Source organism: Castor canadensis, chromosome 10 (genome assembly GCF_047511655.1).
Source record: "Castor canadensis chromosome 10, mCasCan1.hap1v2, whole genome shotgun sequence".
Taxonomy (NCBI): Eukaryota; Metazoa; Chordata; class Mammalia; order Rodentia; family Castoridae; genus Castor; species Castor canadensis.
Window position 1 is genome coordinate 142,308,282 of NC_133395.1, and position 25,690 is coordinate 142,333,971.

Here is a 25,690-nt window from a genome sequence, read left to right on the forward strand (position 1 = left end):
GATAGTCATAATAACGTCAACACTAGAAATTGATTTAGCTGCGATTACAATGATGTTGACAGGATGGGAAGACAGGAAGAAAGAATTTGTAACCATGAGGGTGCATAGCAATAAAAGAGCGAAATCCTCACCAAACCAAAATGGAAAGTGTTATACAATAATGCCTGAACTTGAAAAAAAATCAAGGGGCCAAGAAGTAACAATAAAAAAAAAAAAGAAGTAACAATATAGACATTATTTTAAAACAGAGAGTAAATAGTTTAAAGTATTAAGTCTCTGAAGTGAGGAAGCTGGGGGACTACCATTTTCCTCAACAAGTCTTGTAGTTACTTAAACTATACTTACATATAACTAAAATGAAATGAAAACATCTTTTAAACGACCAAAATGCAAGAGGAAATAAGAAGATTGGCTGCATTTTTAAGGCTAAGGGAGCATTCTGTAGGCCTTGGGGAGGAGAGGTATGATCACAGGTAGAGACAAAGTGAAGCAGTGAGCTAGTGTAGCCTGGCTTTGAAGGAAGTTTGAGATATGGTGTGTAATCCCACATCAGCATTGGCTTTTCTCTCTTTGATTAGAATTTAAGACATGGTCCTTTTGTTACTGATGAAAGTAGAACTCATTACTGTGCTTGATTATTTTATAATAGCTTTATCCTTTGAACTGATCTCACAGAGAAGAAAATGAGCTGTCATTGAAATGACCTTTGCAGTAAAGTTTGCTGAAAAGGCAGGATCCTTTCCAAGTCCTCACTTCAGTCCTACAGAGTCTTCTAACCTCCACTTCCAGCCCTCAAGAGTCCTTGTAGATCCACAAACTCCATATGAAGTGGGAATTTCACCAAGAATTGGGAAATTCAGGTCTCTGCAGCACTCAAAGACCTTAGGGCCAGAAAATGGACTTGGCAGACATGTTTGTCCTAGAGGCAACCAGACGGCTGTCTTGGCAGGTACCCACGTAGCTAAGTGGTAGTTGTAGGTCTTTTGCAACCTGGTTGCTTCCGCTCACACTCAAGGCATTCAGAGAGCCACATAATATGGTACTTAGACCTGGGATTGACTCTCGGCTCTACCGTCTTTGTGACTTCATCAGAGTCATCCAAGCCTTCTGAGAGTAAGACAGGGCATTCATAAGTATGGGGACAGCAGGCACCATGTGAGATGATGTGCATGGAGTGTTTGTGATGGAACATTCATACATAAGTTTCCTTTTCAGTTGGTGGGGAGGTTGGGGGTGTTTGTTTTAAACCTGTTGAGCTGTCTCTTTGTAAATGTGCCTTCTTTCCTGGGTGTATTTATTGAATACATGTAGGCCTTCATATTAGTTAAGGTGTAGACAAAGAGACCCCAAAATAGGGTAGTTTAAACAAACAGAAATGTGTTTCTCTATGATATAACATAATGTGCTCTCTAGTATGGTAGCCACTGGGCACATGTGGCTATTGAAATTTAATCAGTTAAAATTAAATAAAAAGTGCAGTTCCAGCCAGGCACTGTGGCTCACACCTGTAATCCTACCTACTTGGGAGGCTGAGGTTGGGAGGATCACAGTTTGAGGCCAGCCCAGGCAAATAGTTTGTGAGACTCCCATCTCCAAAATAACCATAGAAAAATGGACTTGAGGTGTGGCTCAAGTGGTAGAGTGCCCACTTTGCAACCACAAAGTCCAAAGTTCAAAACCCCAGTACCACCAAAAAAAAAAAAAGTGTCATTCCTCTGCTGTACTGGTAGTATTACAAATGCTATGGCCTCTTGGCTAGAGGCTGCTCTGCTGGACAGCATAACTAGAGTCTTTCATCATTGCAGGAGTTCTTTTCCTTGGGCAGCCCTGACAGAAAGGTGTGGCCCACAACGTGATGGGTGGCTGTGCTCTAGAAGGTCAACCATGGGCCTCAGTTTTTATTTTATTTTTAGTTTAGTTTTGAACTCAGGGCTTTGCACTTGTAAAGCAGGTGCTCTACCGCTTGAGCCACACCTCCAGTCCATTTTGCTGTGCTTATTTTGAAGATGGGGTCTCATGAACTATTTGCCCGGGCTGACCTCAAACCGTGATCCTTCCAACCTCAACCTCCCCAGTAACTAGGATCACAGGTGAAAGCCACCAGCACCCAACTATGGGTCTGGATTTTTAAAAAACATTATTGTTCTGCCATTCTCTAAGTAAGGATTCACAATGTGCTTGGGGTCAGGAATCTCTTTGGTAGTGTGACAGTCTGTGGATCACTTCACAGATCAACTTTTTGTTTGTTTGTATTGTTTTGTGGAACTGGAGTTTAAACTCAAGGCTTCATGCTTGCAAAGCAGGTGCTGTACTTTCCTCTTGAGCCACACCTCCAGTCCCAAAGCAGTGTTTTTAAATGTGCAAGATAAAATGCATAGAGTTTACAAAGGAAATTAGCTATGTTGAAATACAATGTTTCACATATTAAAAAGAAGAAAACAAACTGGTGACATAGTGATATGAATCTTATTAATACACTAAAAAATGATCTAGTTGGTGCTATTATTTCAAAGTAGTGATGGATATTGATACTTCTAAGTAATCTTTGATAAGTATGAAATAATAAGAAAAAGTCTGTCACATCTGTTGGTGACAGAATCATGGATGCTGCTAACACTACTTTAGTTTATTCCCTACATTATTGCAGAAGGAAATTCCAAATTTCAGGTAGAGGTTAGTGAAAATAAAGTTATGGGTTTTTTTTTTTTCCCCATTCACATTTACAGACAAATAAATTATATTCATGGTCCCCAAGGTTAGAAATTCCTGCTGGGTATTGTCAAAGCTGGGTCAGCAACTTCAAACTGAAATGTGGGAAGAGGAAGTAGAAGACAGTATTTTCATTTAAAAGACATGATTTGGAATGTGCTTATGTTCCATTGGTCAATGGAGTCACATGGTCACATGAATTGTGAGGCAGGTTGGGAAAGGTAGTCTCTAGTTGGAGGCTCTGTACTTTACTGGTCATAAGCTGAGGATTTTTATGAGTCAAAAGAGGGGAAGAATGACTATTAAAATAAAGATAAATAGATACTGCTATTTATCTCTGCCACAGCTTGGTTCATCATGATGGAGTTGAAACAATCAACTATGGATTTGAAACATATTTTCAAAACAGGTTATTAATTCTGACACTTTGTATACCTTCAAGACCGAGGCTGATATCAATAGAAAGCGTGAGCTGTGGACACACTCCCTCAGTGCTCCCTGTTCCTGAGGCCTATGGTATTGACAACATACAGTGTATTTTGAGCTAATATTCACCAGTTTACCTATGCCTGCAGTGCCTGGCAATGTAGCTTGTTAGCACAGTCAGCATTTCCATAAACATCCAAAATGTTTGTCCTTGCTTAAAGCAAAGTCAGTATGCCAGGACCCACACCTACAGAACTAAGTGTGTCAGGTGTATGATCCCGTTGCGATAACCAGTGTTCTCTATAGGTGAGAGGGTAGGAAGGAGACAGACTTTTTCCCAAACAAACAGAGCCCTTAAGTAAATGCTCTTTAAAGTTTAAAATAACAGTCCTTTGTGTTATTCAGGCCTTTAACTTTTCAGACAGCTTTTAGTAACTTAACCGTTCTTCTTTTAATAAAACTCTCAGCCATGGGTTGTTTTATTTTGCTGTTGATTTTTTTTTTCCCTTCTCCTTCCCAAGTTAGTTAAATAAATAAGCAATTATGACGCAGCTCCCATGGCCCACAGCATTTAGCTTGTAAATGTAGGGTTTGAACAGCAGTACTTAGAGGCCAACTTGGTTTGCTTCTGCTGGCAGGAGGGCAGCAGAGCTGTTCCAAACCCAGATAGCCCTTAAAGGGCCAGGCAAGATCTCATGGACAAGCTAACTCCAGGGAGACATTTTTCTGATGCAACATAAGTATTGTCTTTTTCTTTGAATTGCCAGAGTGTAAGCTCCCAAAGGGAGGGTCTTTGTAGCCCACCCCCCAAACCTGGTGCAAACTCCTTGCACATCCTCTGCATAGCCATGTTTTCTGACAAACTGAATTTTATGAGCATTAATAATGGCCTCTTAAGTAAGTGCTTAAAGGTTTGCTGAATTATAGGTGATTTTTATTTAGTCTTAGGTTCAGAGTTCTGCGCTTTTTTTTTTTTTGCCACCCCTTCCCTAATCCATCACTAATTTTAAAATGTGATTCACTTAGAAAATATTATTCCATTAATCATATTCATTTGAGAGCTAACTTTTCAGGAACCCACCTACTTCTGTAAAGTGAGAGCCACATGTAAATGTACCATTTGGTGCCAGCACTCAAATTTTCCCTGACTCAGTTGCTCCAGTAGTCTTTCAGACATCTTCCCTAAATCAGGCAGCCAAACTTGTGAGGATTACTTACTGGGTCTTGTGATTCGTCCCAGGATCCTGATAGGGATCCCAGGGTGATATAAATAGGCTGGGATTCAACAGTGGCTATTTTTATAAGCAAAGCTTTCTAAGTTGATTTCTTTGAACCCAGAATTATTTACTTCATCTAGCTTCCACCATTTTCTTCCACGACCTGGAAGATCCTTTTTTTTTTCTGCCTGCCTGCCTGCCTGTCTTTTCCCTCCCCAGCCAGCTGGTGTGTGCAGAAATTAGAAGGAAGGTATATGCCTGAGGGAGTTGCCTGAAATCTGAAATCGTATATCTTCACCGCTCCTCAGGATCATCTTTCTCTCATCCACCAGAGTATGGCACCTTCCCCGCCCCGTTAGGGGCCAGCTGCCCTGACTGAAATAGATATCCACCAGTTCCCAAGCAAGACAACTGCCTACTTTCAGACCTGAATGTGTATTTTATAATACTGTCTCTTCTTTGTCTTCGTACGTGTGCCCCTTCCCCAAGTTAAAAAACAAAAAACCCAAAAATTCCTAGAGTTACTGCCTTCTTGACTTCCCTATTCTTCCCTAAGGCAAGCCTCCCAGAAAACTTACCTCTACCCACACCCAAGGGAGCAGAGTGGGTTGCAGCTGAGACCTTCTGTGAGGATGTCTGGCCACATCAAAGGGTAGCTCCTCCCTGCCCACCTAGCACCCCAGTAAACACTCTGTCCACTGGAGGGGCTCACCTGGGAGGACGGCAGTTCCTTTACAAACTTCTCTCACATTTTCCTGCTGAAAACAGCACATTCTCCATAGAAATGAAGCTGATTCTGTTCTTTCAGTTTGTGTTACTTTGACCACACTGTCCTTGGCAGTCCTTGTAGGATTGGGGGTAGAATTGGTAGCATAACGTGTAAAGGTTTACATTGGTCAGCATAAGCCATTAGAAGCCTTTGCTCCCTGGGTGATGGGCCAGCATCTGTGGCTTGACCCATCTGGTGATCTTGCCTCTCCGAGTCCCTACCCCACCTCAGTTGACCCTGACTGCCAAAACCCCCATTCACTTCTTGATGGCACTGGCAGTAAGAAGCCACTCACATTCACAGTTTATGAATAACACCACCCTCACCCCCAAGAACTCCAGAGGCTGCTGCTGAAATTTGGCTACAGGGACTACAAAACCAAGTCACCGCCAGGCATGGGGACACACACCACCTGTGATCCCAGCACTCAGGAGGCTAAGGCAGGAAGATCATGAGTTCAAGGGTACCCTAGGTTACATAGAAAGACCTGTCTCAAAAAAGATAGAAATCAGGTATCCAATCATGCCCATCCATGCTCTGAGCTTTGGCTGTGCCCTTGCCGAGGACTGATGTGCCATCCCAGAGTAAGCACAGTGATCAAACCAGAGAAGGGACTAAGAGTCGATGTGATTTCTGAAAGGCAGAGCAGCAGCAGGAATAAAACCAGTAGCTGCTACTTGAGGGGCATCTTCTGTGGGTCAGGCTCTGCATTTAGTGTCTCACATGAACTCTCGTTTAATCCTGACAGCTACTCTGAAGTGTTGGTACACCTGTTGTATGGGTAAGGAAAATCAGGCTCAAAAGGATGAATTGCCCCAATCTGGGGAAAGTGGTGGAATCAGGATGTGAGCCTAGCAGTAGGGCTTGAAGCCTCACATGCTCATTAGTGAAGTGAACGATTTTCCTTCCAGCTGCATGATTTTGTGAGGGAAGTATAATTTACTATAAGGTGCGTGATTGCAATTCTTGTCTTTGGGCTTCCTACTTTACCTTCCATTTTCATTTCAACAAGCAGTTTCCTATGCTGAGGCCTGTTCCCCTCTGCAGAAAGAACTTGGTGAGTTTCCCACTGGGAAGGGGAAACATGTAATCCAGCTATGCGTTCCAAGAAATGCCACCCATTCTTGTTTGTCACTCTGAGCCTCCCCACTCCAGGTATTGATCACATTAGCAAGCTAGGTGATCTGTCAAGCAGACCACTAGCTGTCACGATGACCAACACTTAGAAAGTGCTTGCTGCATTTCTGTCTGTTGTTGGCAGTGGTCTGTTGTGTGGGGGACATCTGTATCAGCTCTGCTTTTAAAGGCATTCAGCAGGTGTGAGTCAGTCGAGCCCCCGGCAAACCACATTACTAGCACAAGAAGAATTAGAAATAAAAGGCTGTAGAAAAGACAGGAAGCATTGTGACTAACTGATGTGTCTGCTTGACAATGTAGCAGTATGCACATTACTGAAGAGGATTTGGAGGGGGTGTAATGTGGGTTTGGGGATGCTGTCTTGGGAAAGAAGAATTTGCTGTGGGCACTACCATTCACAGGGGGAAAGGGACGAATGCTCCAAACGAGATACAGCCAGTGTGGTCAGGTTTTTCCAGGGCTGTGCTCTCAAGAAGATGTGATAGAAATGGAATTTTAGTTTTAATGCAAGGAAAGACGTGATAAGATGCACTACTTTTCAGAGCATTCCTGTATTAAATGAGACACGGTGCTGACCATTCTACTCAGTGTGTCATGACTGTATATTGAGAGGCAAAGTCCTAGGGGCAGCAGGGGAGTACGTGAGCTTGTGGTGGCACTTACAAAGACGTGTCTGTGAGTGCACACACACACACACACACACACACACACACACACACTCATAGAACTGTTCATGCACACAGTCAGTTTCGCCATATGTAAACTTAAAAAATAGTTTTACTTGTGTGAGACACAAGTAAAACTAAGCTCCTTGGAGAGCTCACTGTTTAATAAGGGTTAAGACAGTAAATTGTCTTGCATGACTAAAAAAAGTCTATACAAGAGTAGTTAAGAAAAAGAATGCCCTAGTGGCTTGAAGCCAGTGTGGAATGCCCTTGGCTGCCAGAACCTAAGCCATCTTGATGGTTGAGTAGCATCTGTAGTGAGATTTTGAAGTGTGGAGCAGCCAGTATTAAAGCATGGGAGCAGATCACAGCCAGTCTCTTGCTCTTTAACTCTTGCTCTCTGCCTCTTTTGTTTTGTTTCAAAGCAAAAGGATCTCTAGTTCCTAAGAGATGTTTGTTGAGCACCAAGTTGTGCCAACCACTCTGTTGGGTGCTGGGGCCTCTGAGATGAAAAGAACATACTTCCAACTCACCCCAAGGCTGTAGAAATAGCAGATGAGCATATAAAAAGATGGTCAATGTCACATGCCATCAGGAACAGCAAATTCAAGCAACAATAAAATCCTACTACACACCTATTAGAAGGACCCAAATCCAAACTGGAGCAGCAGGAATTCCCATTCATTGCTCATGGGAATGCAAAGTGGTACAGCCACTTTGGAAGTGAGTTCAGCTTCTCACCAAACTAAATACACTCCTACAGTATGAACCAGCAGTTGCACTCCTTGGGATTTACCCAGATAAGCTAGAAACTTATGTCTACACGGACACCTGCACTTCATGTTCATAGCAGCCTTCTTCTTAACTGCCAAAATTTGGAAGCAACTAAGATGTCGTTCATCTTGGTTGGGCTAGGTGTGTGGTTCACTGGTAGCTCCTGAGCTTAGCATGGGGATTCCCAGCAACCAAAAATAAAGATATAAACTGTGGTCCATCAGGCATAGAATATTATTATTTGAAAAATGAGCTATCAGGCCATGAGATATGTAGAGAAATTTTGGGTGCATTTTACTAAGTCAAAGAAACCAAGATCCTAAGCCTGCATAAATCCAACCACATGACATTCTGGTAAAGACAAAATTATAGAGACAGTAAAAAGATCAGTGGTTACCAGAGGTTAGGAAGGAGGGAGGGATGGGTGGGCAGAGCACAAACAATTTTTATGGCACCAAATTTAAAAAAAAAATGTCTCAGTCCTCAGGATCCCTGGTCCAGCTAGGGGGACAGACACTGCAGTGGAGGCCTACTGAGATTCTTCCTCTCAGCCCAGAGGAAGCCAGAGGGGCACTGACCAGCCCTGAAAGACTTGACTAGAGGCTTCTGAGATGAAGAGGCACCTCTAAGGTATGACAGGAAAGAGCCAGAACAAAGGGCGGGGGGAGAAGCAGGAAGAACATTCCAAGTCACAGAAATGACATGTGTACAGGTCTGGTGATGAGAGAGGAAAAGAAACCATGTGTGACTTAAAAGCAGCTCAGCAGAGGGACAGGTGTATGAAGCTGAGGCACAGGCAGGCTCTGGGTCTGTGAGGCTTCATCAGCTGTGCAAGGGCTTGGGGACTTCTCCTGGAGGACCATGGGATGGCACAGTCAGGTTCCTGCTTCAGAAAGATGGCCTCAGGAGGCTGGGGGTAGCTCAGTGCCTCAGCGTGTGCTTAGCATGCACAAGTCCCAGCACCAGACAAAAAAAAAAAAAAAAAGAGAAAGGTAGAGAGAGATGGCCCCATTGTGGAGGACAAATTGCCAATTATCAGGCAGGCTCAAGGAGCCCTGGTCAGAGAGAACAGGAAGCAGGTGAGAAAGACATGCTACTACCTGAAGGGATATTAGGAAAGAATCTGCAGGCCCTGGCAATTGGTTGGATGGCAGGTGGAAGAGAGGAAAGATTCAGTGGTGCTTCCTGTGGCTCAGGTTCACAAGAGGGTAGGGAAAAGTTGCTGCAAATGGAAGAAATAAGAGATAAAGCTAAGAGGCCACCAGTGGCACATACCTGTAATCCTAGCAATTTTTGAGAGGCTGAGATCTGGAGGCCTGAGGTTCGAGGCCAGCCTGGGCAAATAGTTTACCAGACCCCATCTCCAAAGTAATCAGAGCAAAATAGACTGGAGAAATGGCTCAAGTGGTAGAGTGCTTGCTTTGCAAGCATGAAGTCCTGAGTTCAAACACCAGTCCCATAAAAAAAAAAAAAAACAGGAAATTACAACCATGCTGTGAGGATATTGAGTGCCATTGTCAAGACTTTATCTTAAAAACCCGTCCAAGTCTAGTCTTACTGCAGATCCCTGTTAGTTGCTGCTCTTTTTTTTTTTTTTTTTTTTTTTGGTGGGACTGCAATTTGAACTCAGGGCTTCACACTTGCAAAGCAGGCGCTCTACCACTTGAGCCACATCTCCAGTCCATTTTGCTCTGATTGTTTTGGAACTATTTGCCTAGGCTGGCTCTTCGAACAACATTCGTCCCCATCTAGCCTCCCAAGTAGTTAGGATTTTAGACGTGAGCCACTGGTGTGTAGGATTGCTGTTTTCTTTGACCAGAACCTGTGAATTGTTAGATCCTAGAATATTTCACAGACTTCACATTTCCAAAGTGGCCCATACCCAAACTGACAATTGTATTGCTGAAGCATATAGAAGAACTTGATGTGGGCCTAAAATTTAAGGCAGTTAAGAATAGTTTTTTCTTGGCTTTTTGATGACTGTTCCTTTAAGTATTGATCTTAAAGTGGTAAAAGCAAGCAACAAAAGAACCTTTAATTTCTCTTGACTCCAAGTTTCTCATCTGGCAAATGAAGGAAAGAGACATGTTGATTTGAAGGTTTCTTTCCAGCTCTGCAAGTCTAGTGTCATAAAATGTTTCATCAAGATGGAAAAGCACCACCACTTATGTGAATAAACACACAGCATAGCAGACCCCATATTCAGCACTGTCCCATTTTGAGTGCAACTCCAATTTACCAGATTTTCCACAGTGCAGATCCTCCAACCAGTGAGCTGTCTTTTGTTTTAAAAATATTGTAGTCTCTGAAGGTCTGACTTTATCTTTAAAAAGGGAGGAGGGGCAAAGGAAATAAAGTTCTGTGTTTACAGCCATGAATTTCCTGATGCTAAGAAAAACTAACGCCTATCCTGGGTATTAGTATCACCACTTTGGTGCTAGGGAAACAAACAGATGAGGGTGAGAGTTTCGGCCCAGAAGGGAGTCTTGCTCAGATTTCATTCTGAGGCTGTTCTTAGAGGGAACTTGAGCAATGGTGTCCTGTTCCCTTTCTCAGTGCAGGGCGACAGAACAGGTCCCAGCTCTCTGATGTCTGTGCCATTGATGTTTTTCTGTCATCATTGAAGCCGGTTAGTGAGAAGAGTTTCTATTCTACCTTAATCATCTTTCCTTCCAATCCAAATTGCCTTCACTTTCTCCCCTCCCTCTTGCAGATAAAGAGGCATGTCTTGGAGCTTCTTACAATGGAAGTAACTTGGGGCGGCATTCCTACAGCTTGAGACCAGGCTGGCCTAGCAGAAAGTAAGGAAGAGAGGGCCTAGCTGATACCCAGATGGCCACAATGAACTTGAGACTTCTGAACATATGTTCATATAACTTTCCCAAGAACCTGAGACACAGGGAAAGTTAGGCTTAGGGCTGGCAGAGTGGCTCAAGTGGTAGAGTACCTGCCTACTAAGCATGAAGCCCTGAGTTCAAACCTCATACAACTAAGAAAAATAAAAGGAAATTTCCCCCAGAGTCACAAAGCTGAAGAGTGACAGAGCTGAGATTGAAACCCAGTACAGTGAGACCCTGCCTGCCCCCTCATCAGTTCACGAGGTACTCCACCTTGGTGGATCAGTTGGGGGATTCTGGTTGGATTTCCTTACCAGCAGTATTGTAGTAGCTGGAATGTCTGAAATGCCACTCTTCTCCTTTTGTTTATTCACTCAGTAAACAAGTGGAGATGATCCCTCCACTTTCCCCAGAGGGAGGTTTTGAGGGTTAACGAGCTATAATCCACATAAAGCTTTTGGCTTATAGTTTGGCAGCAAGGACTTGCTAACAGAAGCTGTCACAACTACTGATAGTGACTGTTGCACCAGGCACAGAGCCCGATGGGCCCAGGAGGAAGCCTTGCTGGCCTGGCCCTGGGTTGCTCACAGACCTGCACTTCCAAGCCTGCCCTCTCCCCTCACAGTAGCCCTCATGCCAACCTGACCAACTTGGTCAGGAGCACCATTCTCTGGACCTTAGCCTTGGTTTTTCAGGAATGAGCTACATGTTGCGGGGAGAGGGAGGGGTCCCTCTTGAAAACGCATTTAATAATAATTTTAAAGTCAGTGTTGGGTAGGAGGCCACACCTTCTGCTACCTCACACACTCCCTGCGATTTAGTTACAAGTGGTTATGAGTCCTCAAAGGCCTGTGTTCTGGAAGCCAGTGAGCATTTTCCTGCACCAGAGGCTGCTTATTGGTGTAACAAACACAGGTACTGTTGCAGGCCACACATGGGATTTGACATTGTACCTGCTGGATTCCCACTTTCCCTTTCTGTGGTGTGGGGATAATAGTCAAAATGGCTCCCTGGCAGCATAGCTGGAAAATGGTCCCTACACAGTGCCCAACACAATAGGTGTGTATATTCCAGGTCTGTGAAGTGATAAGCAGAAGTCAGTTGCCATCAGCAACCAAGAGCTAGGACAGCACCCTGTGGAAGGATGCCGAGTTTGCCCAGTGTGCCAGCTATACATCCAAGATGCTGACATAAACCAGAGGAAACCAGGGTGTGGCTGGGACTGCACAGGAAGGGTGGCTAAGAGCAATCTCACAAAGGGTGACTCATCAACTTAGAGCTTACAGACGTACGGATGTGTGGTGGAGAAGAATGAGCGGATGCTCCAGGTCAGAGAAAGGCACACAGACTAGCAGGGCAAAGGAAGGAACAAGCTACATGGGGGACGCCCAGATCTCTGATGCAGGAGTCTGCACCCATGTGGTCTCCTGCTGGTCTGCTGTCAGGCTGCAGTGTGGTCAGCATTGGGTGGCCATCCCAGGAAGCCTATAACAGGGAATTAGCACAAGTCCAGAAGCTCTAGGTAATGTAGATTATCCACATTTAGCAACTCTAGACTGCTACTGCTGACAACAGCTACAAAGTAGATAAAATGAGCCAGTGCCTAGTGGTGTGTACTAAACCCTTATGTCATCCATCTTCACTCCTCCCCTTTAAGGTGGCTGCCATTCTTGTCCTCATCTTGTACAAAGGGACAAGTGACTTGTTTCCCCAGGTCATCAACTAATAAGTGGCACAGCCAGAGTTCCATTTCAGATCTGCCCACCCCCAGAACCTAAGCCTTTGACCCAGCATTTCAGGGCAATTATTGGGAGGAAAAGGTATTTCACCTGCTTTCCTGTAGTTGTCTTCTGTCTGGAAACATTCCTGTTGAAGGGCACAGCCACTACAGCAGAGATGGGCCCAGCTCCTTGTTGAAGTATATGAGCTCTGACATCCTGAAGCCAGAGCCCTGTATGTTTGAAACTTCCTACTGTCTTTTGTGCTCCCTCCTTTCTCCTAAGTAAAGTAATTTGGAATGAGCCTGTGCTTGCTAGCAGACACTGGGGAATTCCTGAGTAAGCTCATGACTTTCTGATCAGGGTGATGAGCCTCCCAAGGTGCATAGTTCTGTGGGGTGACCAAGTCAGCCCCCAGGAGTTGGGCAAAGCCACTGAGACACTCCTCCTGGGAGAAGCTACACAGAGCTGAGAAGAGCTTGGAACAGGAGTGACAGACATAATTATTCATGAAATTTAGGCTCAATTCCTAATGCTTATTTATATCCAAATGATGTACCAAACTTTAAAAGCTTTTTAGTGGGCCATTCCACATGGGGGTGGATAATCAAATAACTGCAGGCTTCAGACCAGCCTATAGAATGCTCATTGTTTGTGCCCTACCCAGGCCTGGGCTATGGGAACCTGTGGCTGTATGCAGACAGTGAGCCTGCATGCTGTTTGTGTTCAGTTGTTGGAAGGCTCCTTTTCACAGATCACTTCAAGGCTCTGGATAGACTCAATCAGGTCTGAGGTTCAGTCTCAGTTTTCTAGCAGCCAGTCATGAGGCCTCTGGCCTGTTGCTGATGCTCTCCACTGTTTCTTCATCTGGAAAATGAGCATGATGATCCCTGCTGTGGCTCTTTTGAGGGGTGAGATAATGTCTGTGATGGTATCCTGTAAAGTACCTTGCAAACAGTGGTGAAGTGGTTAGCAAGGTATAGAAATACTGGTTTGGGTGCTTGTAGTGCAGTCCAGCCCAAATTATTCCTAAGAACACCACAAGTTTCGGGTCTCAATCAGAAGTTGTAGTAATTATTTCATAAATGTCAGCTAAAATTGGTACCTTTCTGTCTCCCCATTTGTGGAGGTTGGGGGGGAGGGAGTGTCCAATTCTCTACAAGTGATCTTTATAAAAGTCTTAGCCAGAGATGCTCCCTGCTTCTTGGTGTCTCTCCATGTACAAATGCTGTCCATCTAGCCCGTCTCTGGACCTAGAAAGAGGTGAGGGGAGGACTAGCTTTAACATTTCCCATATGCAGGCTTGGTTCCAGGGATAGCCCTGTCTTCCTGTAGGCAGAGGTGAAACACATGCAAGTGCTGTATTCGGAGTCCTGGGCACATCTGCACTGCCATTCCTCAAGGAGCTGGCGTTTGGGAAGGCCAGGCTTTCACTGGAACTTGATTTACGGTACTGTGTATATCTGTGCTGATATCCTTCCGCATACTCCAAAGGAGGTCCTCTAGTGATACTGGTATGGAGCAAGCAACAAAGGTTTTAAAACATCAGCTCTGGAAACAAAAGTTGACTTTGTGATGTTGAAGTAATTATACAGTACCACACTTGACCTCTGTTTATAGCCCAAACAGCAGTTACTCAATCCAACTCACATGGAAAAACTAAAAAGGGGAAAAAACCAACCTACCATGTGGCAAGGGACAAAGAGGGGCCTGGATGAGATGCAGTCTGTGTTTCCACTTGTAGTGACTGCACTGCACTGTCCCCTGCCCCTGCCCCCAACCCTCTCTTTGCTAGAGCCATCAGCACTCTGCATGTTGACACTAGCTGTGGGAACTCTGTGATTTAAAGCTGACTTGAAAGAACTGCTTTTATCATTTCAAGTATGGAGCCCCAGGCCAAAACAGACAAAAGTTCTTAAAAGTCTCAGTTCCAAAGCAGCTTGAACTACTCTGTTTTTCTCTCTCAGAACCCTCCCTCACAGGGGACCCCCAATCTCCCACCATTCTGTTTGCCGCTTCCTCTGACTGCTCACTCCTCATGCTCAGCTGAGGAATGCCTTAGGAGTGCAGAAGATGAAGGGAGTCATTGCCTTACAGCCACCAGCAGAGAAAAAGGCCCATTCTTCCGTGTTCACTCCAGGGAAATGGGTTTGGAGTTTTCCTTCAGCGGTGTCATGTTACAGAAATAAAGAAGAACCGTACAAAATCGTGACAGTTGCTCCTTGTTCCTCAGCAAAATAAAGCATGGGTAGACTCCTTCTAATGCACTTAATAAATACCAGGCTTCCTGGATCTATAGTAGATCTCCCTTTGTCTCTGGTCTTAAAGGTTGTTAAGAACATGACCCTTTATCAGCAAGCAAATTGTTTAAATCAGCACCACAGGAACAGGCCTCATGTATTTTGCATTTTCCCTTGCTGCCTCAGAACTTGGTATGGAACTTAAGGACACTTTACTTTTCTGTCTGTGCAAATCTCACATTAGTTACTGCCTGAAAAAATAGACACAAAGCCCGTCTCTTCCTTAGCCTGAGTGATTAAGTTTACTCATGAGAGATTCACAGTAAATCATTTGCACGGGGTTTTTCCCTTCTCCTTTGCCCTTGAATTAGACAGATACACATTTATCTGTTGGTGTATATTTTTTATACAGCCAGTCTAAATATAGCATTTTTGAGTCAGAAGACCATCAGACAAGTACCAGCACTTTTATTTTATTTCCTTGTGTATAAAATAAAAACTCTATGTCTCTCTCAAGTCTTCTGGAGATTGAAAATGTTATGGTGATAGTTGATTAGTCAGTAAACTATACAATGCTGTGCTGATATAATTTGATTTCTGCTCTTCTGTCTCCCCAAATTCACAGGCAAAATTTGAGAGCCTGTAAGCTTGAATCATAACTTTCGTCATGAACTCTTGCCAAAGTAGATTTTTTTCTAATTTTTAAAAAAGTTTTAATGTGACCTCTTAGTTTTCAACCTGAATAACAGCTTTCCCCAGAAGAATAATGACACATGTCTTTTAAAAATACATAATATATTGATAGCATTATTTCAGTGGTTGTCACTGATTGTCTTACATTAAAATTCTTTCTGCCAAAGTAGAATTTTTGATTGGTTTTAAGTTGTTGACTTAAAAATAGGATTGTTAGTAAATGTCTCTGGTTCTTTACTTTTTTTTAAAAAATGGTTATTATTGAGGTACAGAAAACTTGATTCTGGTATGCTGATTATCTAACCAACAGCATTTTTGACTTACTGATTAAGCACTTGTCTGAATATTCACTCCAATTTCCTATGTAGACAATCATGCTCTTCTTTTCTTATACCTTGTTTCTTTTTCTTGTCTTACTATATTGGCTAAAGCTGCCAAAATATTGTTGACTTGATCCACTAATAGAAGATACCTTGAACTGTTACTGACTTTACTAAGAATGTATCTAAAGTTTTACCATTTACCACGGTGTCTGCCATAGGTGTCAGTAAATTAAGGAAGCTCTCTTGTTGCAGATTTTCTGTTTTATTAAAACCACAAATGAATATTTAAAACTTACCCTAAATTTTTTTGAAAAGCTTGTGTTTTCTTTTTCTTTCTTTTGTTCTTTCTTTCATTTCATTTTATTTTTTGAGACAGTCTTACTATGTAACCCAAGCTGGCCTTGAATGTATATCCTTCTGCCTCATCTTCGTGAGTGCTGGGACTACAGTCTTGTACCACCATGCCCAGCTGTTTTTACCCTTTTATAAAAATTAATAGATTTTTTTTTTTGCTAATATTGAACCATCCTTGTATTCCTGAGGTGTCATTCACTTCTGCCTGTGTCAGGGTAGCTGTTTAATACCATAGTTAAGGATGTGGACTCATGGGACATCAGTGACACTAGAGTATTTTTCATTCTGTGCAGACACCTCAGAAACTTATCAGAAGGCATCAAGATGTGTGGAAAGGAACATGTTTGTAGTGCTGGTTGTGATAATTACAATGTAAACCCCCTGCCAAGAGTCCTATAGGAGGCAAGCAACTTAACAAACTCCTATCCTAGAGAGGACTTTAACTGAATAGCAAACAGTCTACAACCTTCCCGCTTTAAGAGTCACCAGATAAGGTCTGGAGGCATAGCTCAAGTGGAGAGCACCTGCTTTGCCGGCATGAAGCTCTCAGTTCAGATCCCTGTACTGCCAACAAACAGAGTCACCAGTTAAGGATAGGTTAGTTTAGAGGCTACCTGATGCCCTTCAACTTTATAACAGACTTGCAGCCTTCACATGCCTCTTCAGTTTCACATGTTGCAATGACCAGTATTAGGTAAGATTTTGTTCCAAAAAAAGGCAACTTTCATTTCCTTATTGGTGACTACAAACCCAGTACCTTTGCACCCTTATCTGTACAGGAATGCAAGAGTGACCAGATTACTCTTCTTGCCTATTGGTTTAAATCATTAAATTTTACCTACTTTACATGTTGTAATCATTTCTACATCAGTTGTGGGTTTTCTGTTGCCTTCTCACTTGGGGAACCATGAGAATATGCACAGTCAAGAAAGCAAGCACACAGATGAAGTGTAGCTCTGTTACTATTGTAGTTTGCAAGGTAACCATTTCACAAGACAGCTTTCCTGTAATGAATCTCATTTACAGTCCTCAGCAATGTTGACTTCATTCATCAAATATTTGTTTAGCTGCTCATGTGCCTGGCCACATCAAAGTCATGGCCTATAGCTTACAAAAACATAAGATATCTTTCCTATCTTTAGAAAGGTTACAGGTGGTCACTTATTATCACCGTTATCCAGGCAGTCAGAGAACTGCATGCCTCCTTTTTGCCAGCTCCCCTCAGGGACCTTGAGAAGCCTGGTTTACCAGTGCTCTTCCCTGATGTCACAGCCCAGAAGGAAGGTGATACAAGTGCATCTAGAAGGGCTCGGTGTGACTCAGTGGTCACGTTCTCATCTAGCCCATGCAAGGCCCATCCCCAGCACCAATCCAAAATAAGGTGCTGCAAGAGAAGAGGTCACGTAATGAGGACTGGAAGGAAGGAATAGGAAATTCTGAGACCCCGAGCCACATTCTAAAGCACCTCAGAGGCCAGCTTGGATGAGGCCTTGTGTTTTGTTTTAATTTCAAAGAATTAAAAAATACATATTTAAAGATTATATAAAACCCTCTCTGAAAGTAATTGAGACCTGCCCGGAGGCGTGGCTCAAGTGGTAGAATCTCTGCCTCACTAACAAAAAGCCCAGAGTTCAAACCCCTGTATCGCCAAAAAAAAAGTTAATTGAGACCATTGATTGGAATGGGAAAAATAAAAATCAGTACAATTAAATTTAGGGACAGCAAGGAAGAAAGCTTAATCCCCCAAGTGGCACTCTGTAGAAATTAGGTTGACTTCCACTTTTCTACGGGGCTGGGGTTGAACCCAGGACCTCACATATGCTAGGCAGGCACTCTACAGCTGAGCCACACCCACATCCCCAGGACTGTTTCATGATCCCAAAGACATGAATATAGATTACAGAGTCATGTAGACATCCAGTGCTGTGGGCAAAGGGCCTCGTTCCAAATCAGAAATGAGAAGTATGGGGTGCTTGGCTTTGTTGATCTAAGGCCAAGGGTTTATTTTCGTGAGGGAGACTACTGAGTACTTGAAGGTGGATAGCCTTACTCTTCCCAGCGCCAAACTGGATGGGGTTTGCCCCCACTACCACCCAGTTCTTGAACTCTGCGATCTTAAAAGCCAGATACCCTTACTTTCTTTTATCTGTAGTGTCGCCTGGTGGCAATGTCCTGGGTCTCAGCTGTGGCAGGTTGAGTGGCAGGGGCACCCCCACACACATCATCTTGGTGACAGTAGGAAGGGAACACAGCAGGAGGAATGGAGAGTTTGAGTTCAGCCCCAATAAGGCTGAGATGGCTCTTTACCCATTGGCCACCTTCAGCTGTCCAGCTCTGTCACCTTTTGCTCTTTTGCCTTCTTATTACCCTCACCTTGTCCCAGCTTCACCATTCTCTTTTCCATCAAAAGAGATTTTTCTCTTCCTTGTGCCTTGAGTTGGGAAGTATATGTGTGCACTGTGGGTCTTTCTTTGGAGCAAGTGTGCCCTCAGCTTTCATGCAGAGGCTCCGACCCTTGGTGGAGTGTGGCAGGAACTGAGTGGCCACACTGAAGCAGTCAACACAGATGTGTAATGACACCCACCACCCCTCAGCAGACATGACTAAACAAACCATCTGCTTTGAGCACTTACTGCAATCTGTCAGAGCAACTCACAGGGAGTAAGGCCCTGCATGCAGCAGCATGTTCTGGCAGAGAGATCCTCAGCTGGGTGGTGCGTTTGCAGTCTTGCTGCTAAACCAGTTGCTGTGTCCCATAGGAAGTTTCAGGCAGCGCTACCTTTTGCCTTAAAGAGCTAATGATTGGCCTAAGCTGTGTGTTGGCACAGAGATAGCTACCAGACCTCTTTCATCAGTTTTCATGAAACTCAGATGCTGAATGAGCAAGTAGTGATTTGCTGTAGTTGAAAAGAGAAATGCAAGAAAAATCCAAACTCTTTCCAGTCTGTGCCCCACCAGGACCCCATCCCAAAATGTGCCCCTCCTCTGAGAGCTCTATTACACCCACACACACACAGAGCCAGAATCTTCCTTTCTGCTGTTTTTCTTAATAGTGAATAACTCTTTGCATTGGTTTTTCTCCTTAAAATGAGGACCATGCATGGGACTGGGGTATAGTGCAGTGGTAGAGTGCCTGCCTAGTGTGCATGAGGGTCCTGGGTTCCATTCCAGCACTGGGGGTGGGGTGGGGAGAAGAAAATGTGGCCTGCCCTTCTCCACTGGTCCTCCTCAGTGTCTCCTCCCTGCAAGCTTGTGGCATTGGTAGGAATCTCTATACCTCTGAGCTGGGTCACAGGGGAGCACAACAGGTACTGAGCCAGGCTCTGGCTGTCTGGTGTGTTCAGTTCATGAGTTAAGAGTCAGACCCAAGCTGGTTGTCCTGTTCTCGGCCTGGGTCTCAGGGGGAAGGGGCTGTGCCAAGGCAGGGGTCCAGAGGAAGGTGAAGAGGATAAGGACTTCTGTTCACTAGCCTAAGAGGTAGAGGACCTAGGAACAGGAGGGCCCTTTCTCTCACTTCATGATTGTGCTTGAGTCTTTCTATGAATAAATTGTGGTACAGTCCAGTTTGGTACTTCAGTCTCTCTGTCAGTAAACTGGGGTGCAGCCCACCTAGCAAGGCAAAGCCCCTTCCTCAAAAGTCCCACCACCTCTTGTGTACCAGTCTAGTACTGACTGGCATGAAGGGTCTTGCCAGTGTGTAAATACCCATAGGCCCATGGTCTGCAGATCTGCATATGGGTTTTGTAATCATAGCAGCTGACGTTTATTGAGTACTTCCTGTGTGTTAAGCACTATTCTGAACCTTTTGTCTCCAGAACTCCCCCTGAGAAAGTGCTCACTTGTTTAGACTAGAGACTAAAGGATTGCATTTCTAACAACCCACAAGCCAGTTCCCACCAAGCCCCCTAGGCTCTACGAGGGAGGACAGGCTCTACAGGCCGATGTTTCTCTCAGGGTACTTGGGATTCTTAGTGAGAAAACTTACCCAGTGTGATTTGGTGCTAAGTGAGTAGCCTTGCTCTTTTATTCACTCTTTCAGCAAGCATTTACTGAACATTATTTATTGATTCATGCATGGCTTGTGATTTACCGAGCATACATTGGTGCTAAGCACCATGTGAGATGCACAGACAGAGCTAATGCACATTCACCGGTTGGCAGGAGCCAGAGACTCATCGCCTCTGGGAAGGAAAGCAGCACGCAGGGTTCTGGAGGCTAGAGGGAGGACAGACAGGTGGGCAGAATCAGCCAGCGGTTAAGAGCACAGGTTCTTTCCCAAGAGATGGGGGCAATGCCAGTACCATCTGCCGGGGCGGGAGGATGGATCCAGAAGACATGGTCCCATAGTGTCTGAGATATAGTCAGCCATGGGTAGAAATTAGTTGTTTCCTTTATAGAGTCCATGCATGCCTTAGGGGTGGATCTGAGCTTGTTCCTTTGTCTCTGGGCCACCCCTTACCCCCAGAGCTAGCCCTGAGTGTACACACTGGTTACTTAGGTGCTAAACTGGGGGCTTCACAGTGGGGTGGGGAAGAAGAGCCGTCCAGCCTGGAGGGAAGGTCAAAAGATGGGAGCAGTCTGATTGACAGCTTCTGGCACAAGTGGAGGGAGCACATGGTGGGCAGAATCTTCACCCTGGCACTGTTTTGAAAGCCACTTGGGCCTTGGGAGAATGATTTGGTTGAGAGTTTTCTTGGGGTGGCCAGGCTGTTGTCCCCAGCCCTCCTCCCTGGCCCCCTTTCACCACCACCCTCAGTGTTCATTTGAACTCGGCAACACCCGGGTCAATGACACCAGGAAAAATGATCTGAGCAGTTATTTACATCGTAAAGCTCTTCTGGAGTGGATGGTTTGCTAGCCCAGCTCGTACTGACTCAGGGAGAAACATAAAGTGCTGTCTAAGGTGATTTTAAAGAGCAGTCCATCCGTAAGCCTGATGCCGTCCTCTTCTGTTTGGGTTTGATGTGGCTCGCAATATGGATTTTCATATACCTTCTTCTCACAGAGTGATTAGAGACAACCGAGGAAGACACCCATTCTGCGCAGAAACACATTAAAGCAAAGATCCCTTTTCTCAAACTATCATTAAAACTGCCCTTGAGAAGGAAACAAAAAAAAAAAACAAAAAGAAAAGCAAATAAAAATAATAATAATAAATAAATAAAACAGCCCTTGAGACGTTGGAATAGATATGCAGCCTTTTTTTTTTTTTTTTGGCGGGGAGGGTAACTAGGGTTTGAAGTCAGGGCTTGTGTTTGCTAGACAGGGACTCTACCACTTGAGCCATGACCCCAACCCTTTTTGCTTTAGTTATTTTTCAAGTAGGGCCTCACTTTTTGTTTGTTTGTTCTAGTGGGACTGCAGTTTGAACAGGGCCTCACTTTTCTGCTCAGGTCATCTGGTCCACATGCTTCCCACATAGATAGGATGGCAGGCCTGTGCACAACTAGCTTTTATTGACTGAAATGGGGCCTTGAGAACTTTTTGCCTGGTTTGGCCTCAAACTGCATTCCTCTCATTCGCTTGCCAGAGGAGGTTGTCTGTGAGGAGCTGACAAACATGAGCCACTGTGCCCTTCTGGAGCTGATTGTTTAAAGATGCTATTTTCTTACAGCCATGGTTGCTCTTTCTTTGCTCAAAATATACCGTCTAAGCTCAGCACCTGTTGTTATCAGCGAGGAAAACAAAAGAAACTAGAAGCAGAGAACTGATACGTTTATAAATACGGTTTAAACAATATTGAGGGAAAGAACTGCCTTTCGTTTTTGCTCTTAAAGTTTTATGCGCCCTCAAGTCAGGCCTTGGAGCTCATCTTGAGGCCTGGGTTTCCCACTGTTGGAAATGTGTAGCCTTGAGGGGAGGTCAGGACTGATGGTCACTGGAAAAGTACTGCACAGTAGAGTCTGCCTGTGGCCCATCTGTCCCAGGGAGAAGCTCTGGCACCCTGGCATGGCCATGCCCCTCGGCTAGGCCTCAGCCTTCCCAACTTGCAGCTGAGGATGCCCAGTCTGAACACGACAGACGGGGACACGCTATTCCAGTGACTCTGGTGAAAAGCTCCAAGTCTTAACACCGTGCCGGGCTGTGTCTGTTGGCCGCACCGATGCCATGTGGCACCAGACACTTATCCTGAGAAAGCTCTATATTTGGTGTGAGCAGGAGGCAGCCAAGGTAAAGAAAGATGCTGTCCGTGTCGCCCCAGTGTGCTGTTGTCCTTGGAGCTGAGGCCTGCACATCCGGCCTCACTTCTTCTTGCTCACAACAGGCCCTGTGTGGCCCGTGAGTTAGGCACTGTTCTGGAGGACAGGGCAGCGCCCCACAGCCACGGCAGCTTGGAAAGCACCAGAGCCCTTCCTGAATGGTTGTCCTTCATGCTGGTGGCTACGTGCCACCAGGCAGGGACCACACCCCCATGACTTCCTCTGTGCTGTACTGAGGGGTGCTACTACATGCCCCGTGTAAGCAGGACATATGTGGAGCCCGAATGACACAGTCATCTCTACTGCCTCATCTCTCTCAAAAGTAGATGTTACTCAGTCCACACTGGGACGCTGCTTCTTTCTGCCTGGACCTTCTGGCCCAGGGCCTATGGACCACCTGCCACTGTTTTGCCACCTGGGAACTCCCAAACGTTCCTTCCACACTTAAGGGCAACTCAGCTCCTATACCCTAGACTCAGCGCAGATATGCCTCCCTGGCTCAGACCCAGACAGGCCCTGCCCTGCCCCAGAAGCCTCTCTGCCTTCTCTGTCACTGCTGCCTGGCATGGGCCACTCCTCAGGCTGGCAGTTAGCCTTAACTCTGTGCATTCTTGCCCCAGCTCTGCTGTGGAGTCCCCACCATCCCCTGTGGATCACCTCCTTAAAGAGCTGAGAGATTTCTTTTTGTGGATGTCTTGCCTGGGGCTTCCCTCAAGGTCGTGTTGGCATTTCTACTGATAGATTCCAGACCCTGGACCAGCCCATCCCCTGAAGAACCTTAGCTGAGCACCCAGCCCTCTGCCTCTCTCCATGCCCATCCATGGACACCCTGCCCAATGTGTCCATTGGGCACAAGCACCAAGGGTGGTGCTTGTCTTTTTCTCCCAGCACCACCAGGCTGGTGTGTAAGTTGCTAAGGCTTCAGTGATACTCAGTCTCCTACATTGGCCCATCCCAGAGCAGGTGGCAATGCAAGCAGGTGTCAGAGGGCTCCCTTTGTCAGACTGGGGCAGGTGTGGTCGTGGGTCAGCAGCCCTGCCTAGGCCTCTCAGGCAGTGACCTGAGCTGATAGAAAGTCGTTGTGAGGACCCAGCTCTTCCACAGTGGCTCTGAGGCACAGAGCCTCTCTGAAACACAGTAGGGGAGAGTATGGGAAGTACTCCATTGGGAGAGCTGTTCTCAGTTCCTGGCTTTCCAAGAACCTTCCAGAGCATGAGAGTGCTGCCCTGGGCTCAGGACTCTTGCTACCCTTCCGCTGTGCTCCAATAGTTAACCCCATCAGTCATTTTCCTAAAAAAAAAAAAAAAAAAAAAAAACCAAACAGGGAAATAACAATTCCATGTGAGAGAGAAGAATGCCCCACACGGAACAGTGGTCAGGCACCCCGCATAGCTGCCTCCCAGAGCACCTGTGACTCCATGGGTTCAGGAAGGAAGGGGCTGCACACCTGGCCAGTGTGAGCAAGGAGACCACCCCTCCCAACCAGCCTAGCCCTGTGCCTGCTCACAGCTGGCCCCAGGACAGGAGAAACTTGAAAGCATGGCCTCCGGGGTCAGGGGAGCTGAATTGGACTCAGGAAAAGTAGGCCAGGGATGGGGAGGCCAGCACCCCGCTCCTGCAGCTGCTCTCTGACCCCTTTTGTTTTGTGCTGGGTGGGAGCCTGGCTTTTGGGACAGGTCTGTGCCTTCCCAGGCTCTTTCACCCACCGGGACTACAGAGAAGAAGCAAAACTTCCGCTTCCCAAGTGAAGTGCAGAGTTCACACCCACCTAGGGGAGAATATTTGTGTTCCACAGAGGCCACCACCTTGTTTGCAGAGTAAACATTGGTGATTTCAGAGAACTGGCCCACTCCCCTCACTCTGGTACCTGCAAGTGGGGACCCAGCAGCTCTGAGCCAGGACAGGGCAGGTGAAAATTAACCTGTAGGTTCAGCTCTGCAGAGGATTGTGCTCAGGCCATGCCCCTCTCAGGCCCTGGTCTTCCCTCTGTAACAGTAGGGGAGGGGAGTGTTGGGAAGTGGCAGGAAGGACTTGATAGTGTGAGATCATGTCCAGATCTAAAAGTTTGGGATTCTGTATTTGCAATCAGCCTATTGGTTGTACCTCCAAAATATTATTCAGATATGCCCACTATTCTCCATTTCTCTTGGTTCTGCCTGTCACTCTCCTGATGTTACTTCCTGCCTAGGTTCATTGGCTTAAAACAAAAGGCTTTCCTGGGGAATCTGCTCTCAAAGGGGCTAAGTAACATTGTAGAGATCAAGAGCTAGTGATGGTACCATCCAGACACTAATGAACAGGGGAAGATCATCCTGCACCCAGTCCAGGGCTGTTTCCTTTGTGCCACTGAGCCCAGGTGGAACCTGGCCAGGCTGTGGGCCTGAACTCAGGTCTGGAGAAGAGGGAAGGAGAAAAGCAGGTCCCTGGGCAAGATTTTAGAGTGCCCACCTAACCAGGAGAGATATGGGTCCCAGGGCTGACCTGTGTCCCCAGGGGATTGAGTGAAGGGAATGGACATCTAAGGGGTCCTCCGCCTGGAAGAAGCAGAGGGGAAACTGAGCTTCGTGCTGCTTTCAGCCTGAAAAGCTTCCATTAGGCTCTTCTATGAGGCTGATCACCCACAACTTCGAGGGCTTACAAAAAATCTGATTTGTTTTCCTCAAGTTGTAAAGTCTTGTTCTCAGTACAGATCTTCCTCAACTGACAAGGGATTAAATCTAGATAAATCGTCATAAACTGAAGATACTCTAAATCCCAAATGCACTGAATACCCTAACACCCAAGCCCCTTCACATCCCTGCTTAGTGCCACAGGCCTGCTGCTTGGACTGGGAGCTGTGCTCATTGCCTGCCTAGCACTGGGAGGCAGGACCAGCTGCTTATGGCTGGCCTGGGAAAAGATCCAAATTCAGAATTCAAAGTACCATTTCTACTGAATGCACATTACTTCTGCAGCATAGTGAAGTCAGAAAATCACATCGAGCCATCATGAGTCAGGGACCATCTGTAATTGCAAACAGCAGTTCACACACCCCACACTGGGACACAAATACTGTGCACTGTTCCTCACACTTTATATCCCTTAGCTCATTCAGTCATCAGAAAAGTGAACAGAGGTAACATTTTTGTCTTTACTTATTCAGACAAGAAAACAGAGGCAAAAAGAAATTAAGGAAGGTGCTCAAGATCACACAGCTAGTAAGCCCCACAAGTCTGGCTTCAGAGACAGAGGCCCTTCACTCCACCTGCAGAACCACATGCAGAGAGAGGACAGGGTACCATGTGACTGAGGCAGCAAGGGACAGCAGGCTGCTGATCCCATTCCACCCAAAATGGTTGGGAAGTGGAGATAAAATGGTTGGGGACTCACATGGGCTCTTCAAGGGTGGAGTGGGGATACTGCCCATCCTCTGCCTGCTTCCTTACTGGGGAAATGACACTGTGCTTCTCTTAGTGTGTTTTTTGGCAATTATTACAAGTTTGTATTTATTGTCTATGACCCCCATCCTCACCCCTCACCATAGTTCTATTTCATTCTGTGCTAAATTTTAAAAAACTTATTGAGGGAGAATGCAAATACAAAAAATGCAGTGTCTGTTGCATAAAAACAAATATCTGTTTCTGTGACT

The 25,690-nt window shown here is 45.5% G+C and overlaps 1 protein-coding gene across 9 annotated transcripts in view; it reads left to right on the forward strand.

Moving 5' to 3' along the window:
- Positions 1-25,690, forward strand: part of Atg7 (autophagy related 7) — a 238,161-nt gene that overhangs the window by 199,146 nt on the left and 13,325 nt on the right. The window contains exon 19 of one of the 9 annotated variants that reach the window (XM_020177178.2): positions 8,178-8,327. The exons of the other annotated variants lie outside the window; for them this stretch is intronic. Within the exon in view, the coding sequence (XP_020032767.2) occupies positions 8,178-8,297 (120 nt within the window). The 3' untranslated portion in view covers positions 8,298-8,327. The remainder of the gene's footprint in view (positions 1-8,177; positions 8,328-25,690) is intronic. 9 annotated transcript variants of the gene reach the window in all.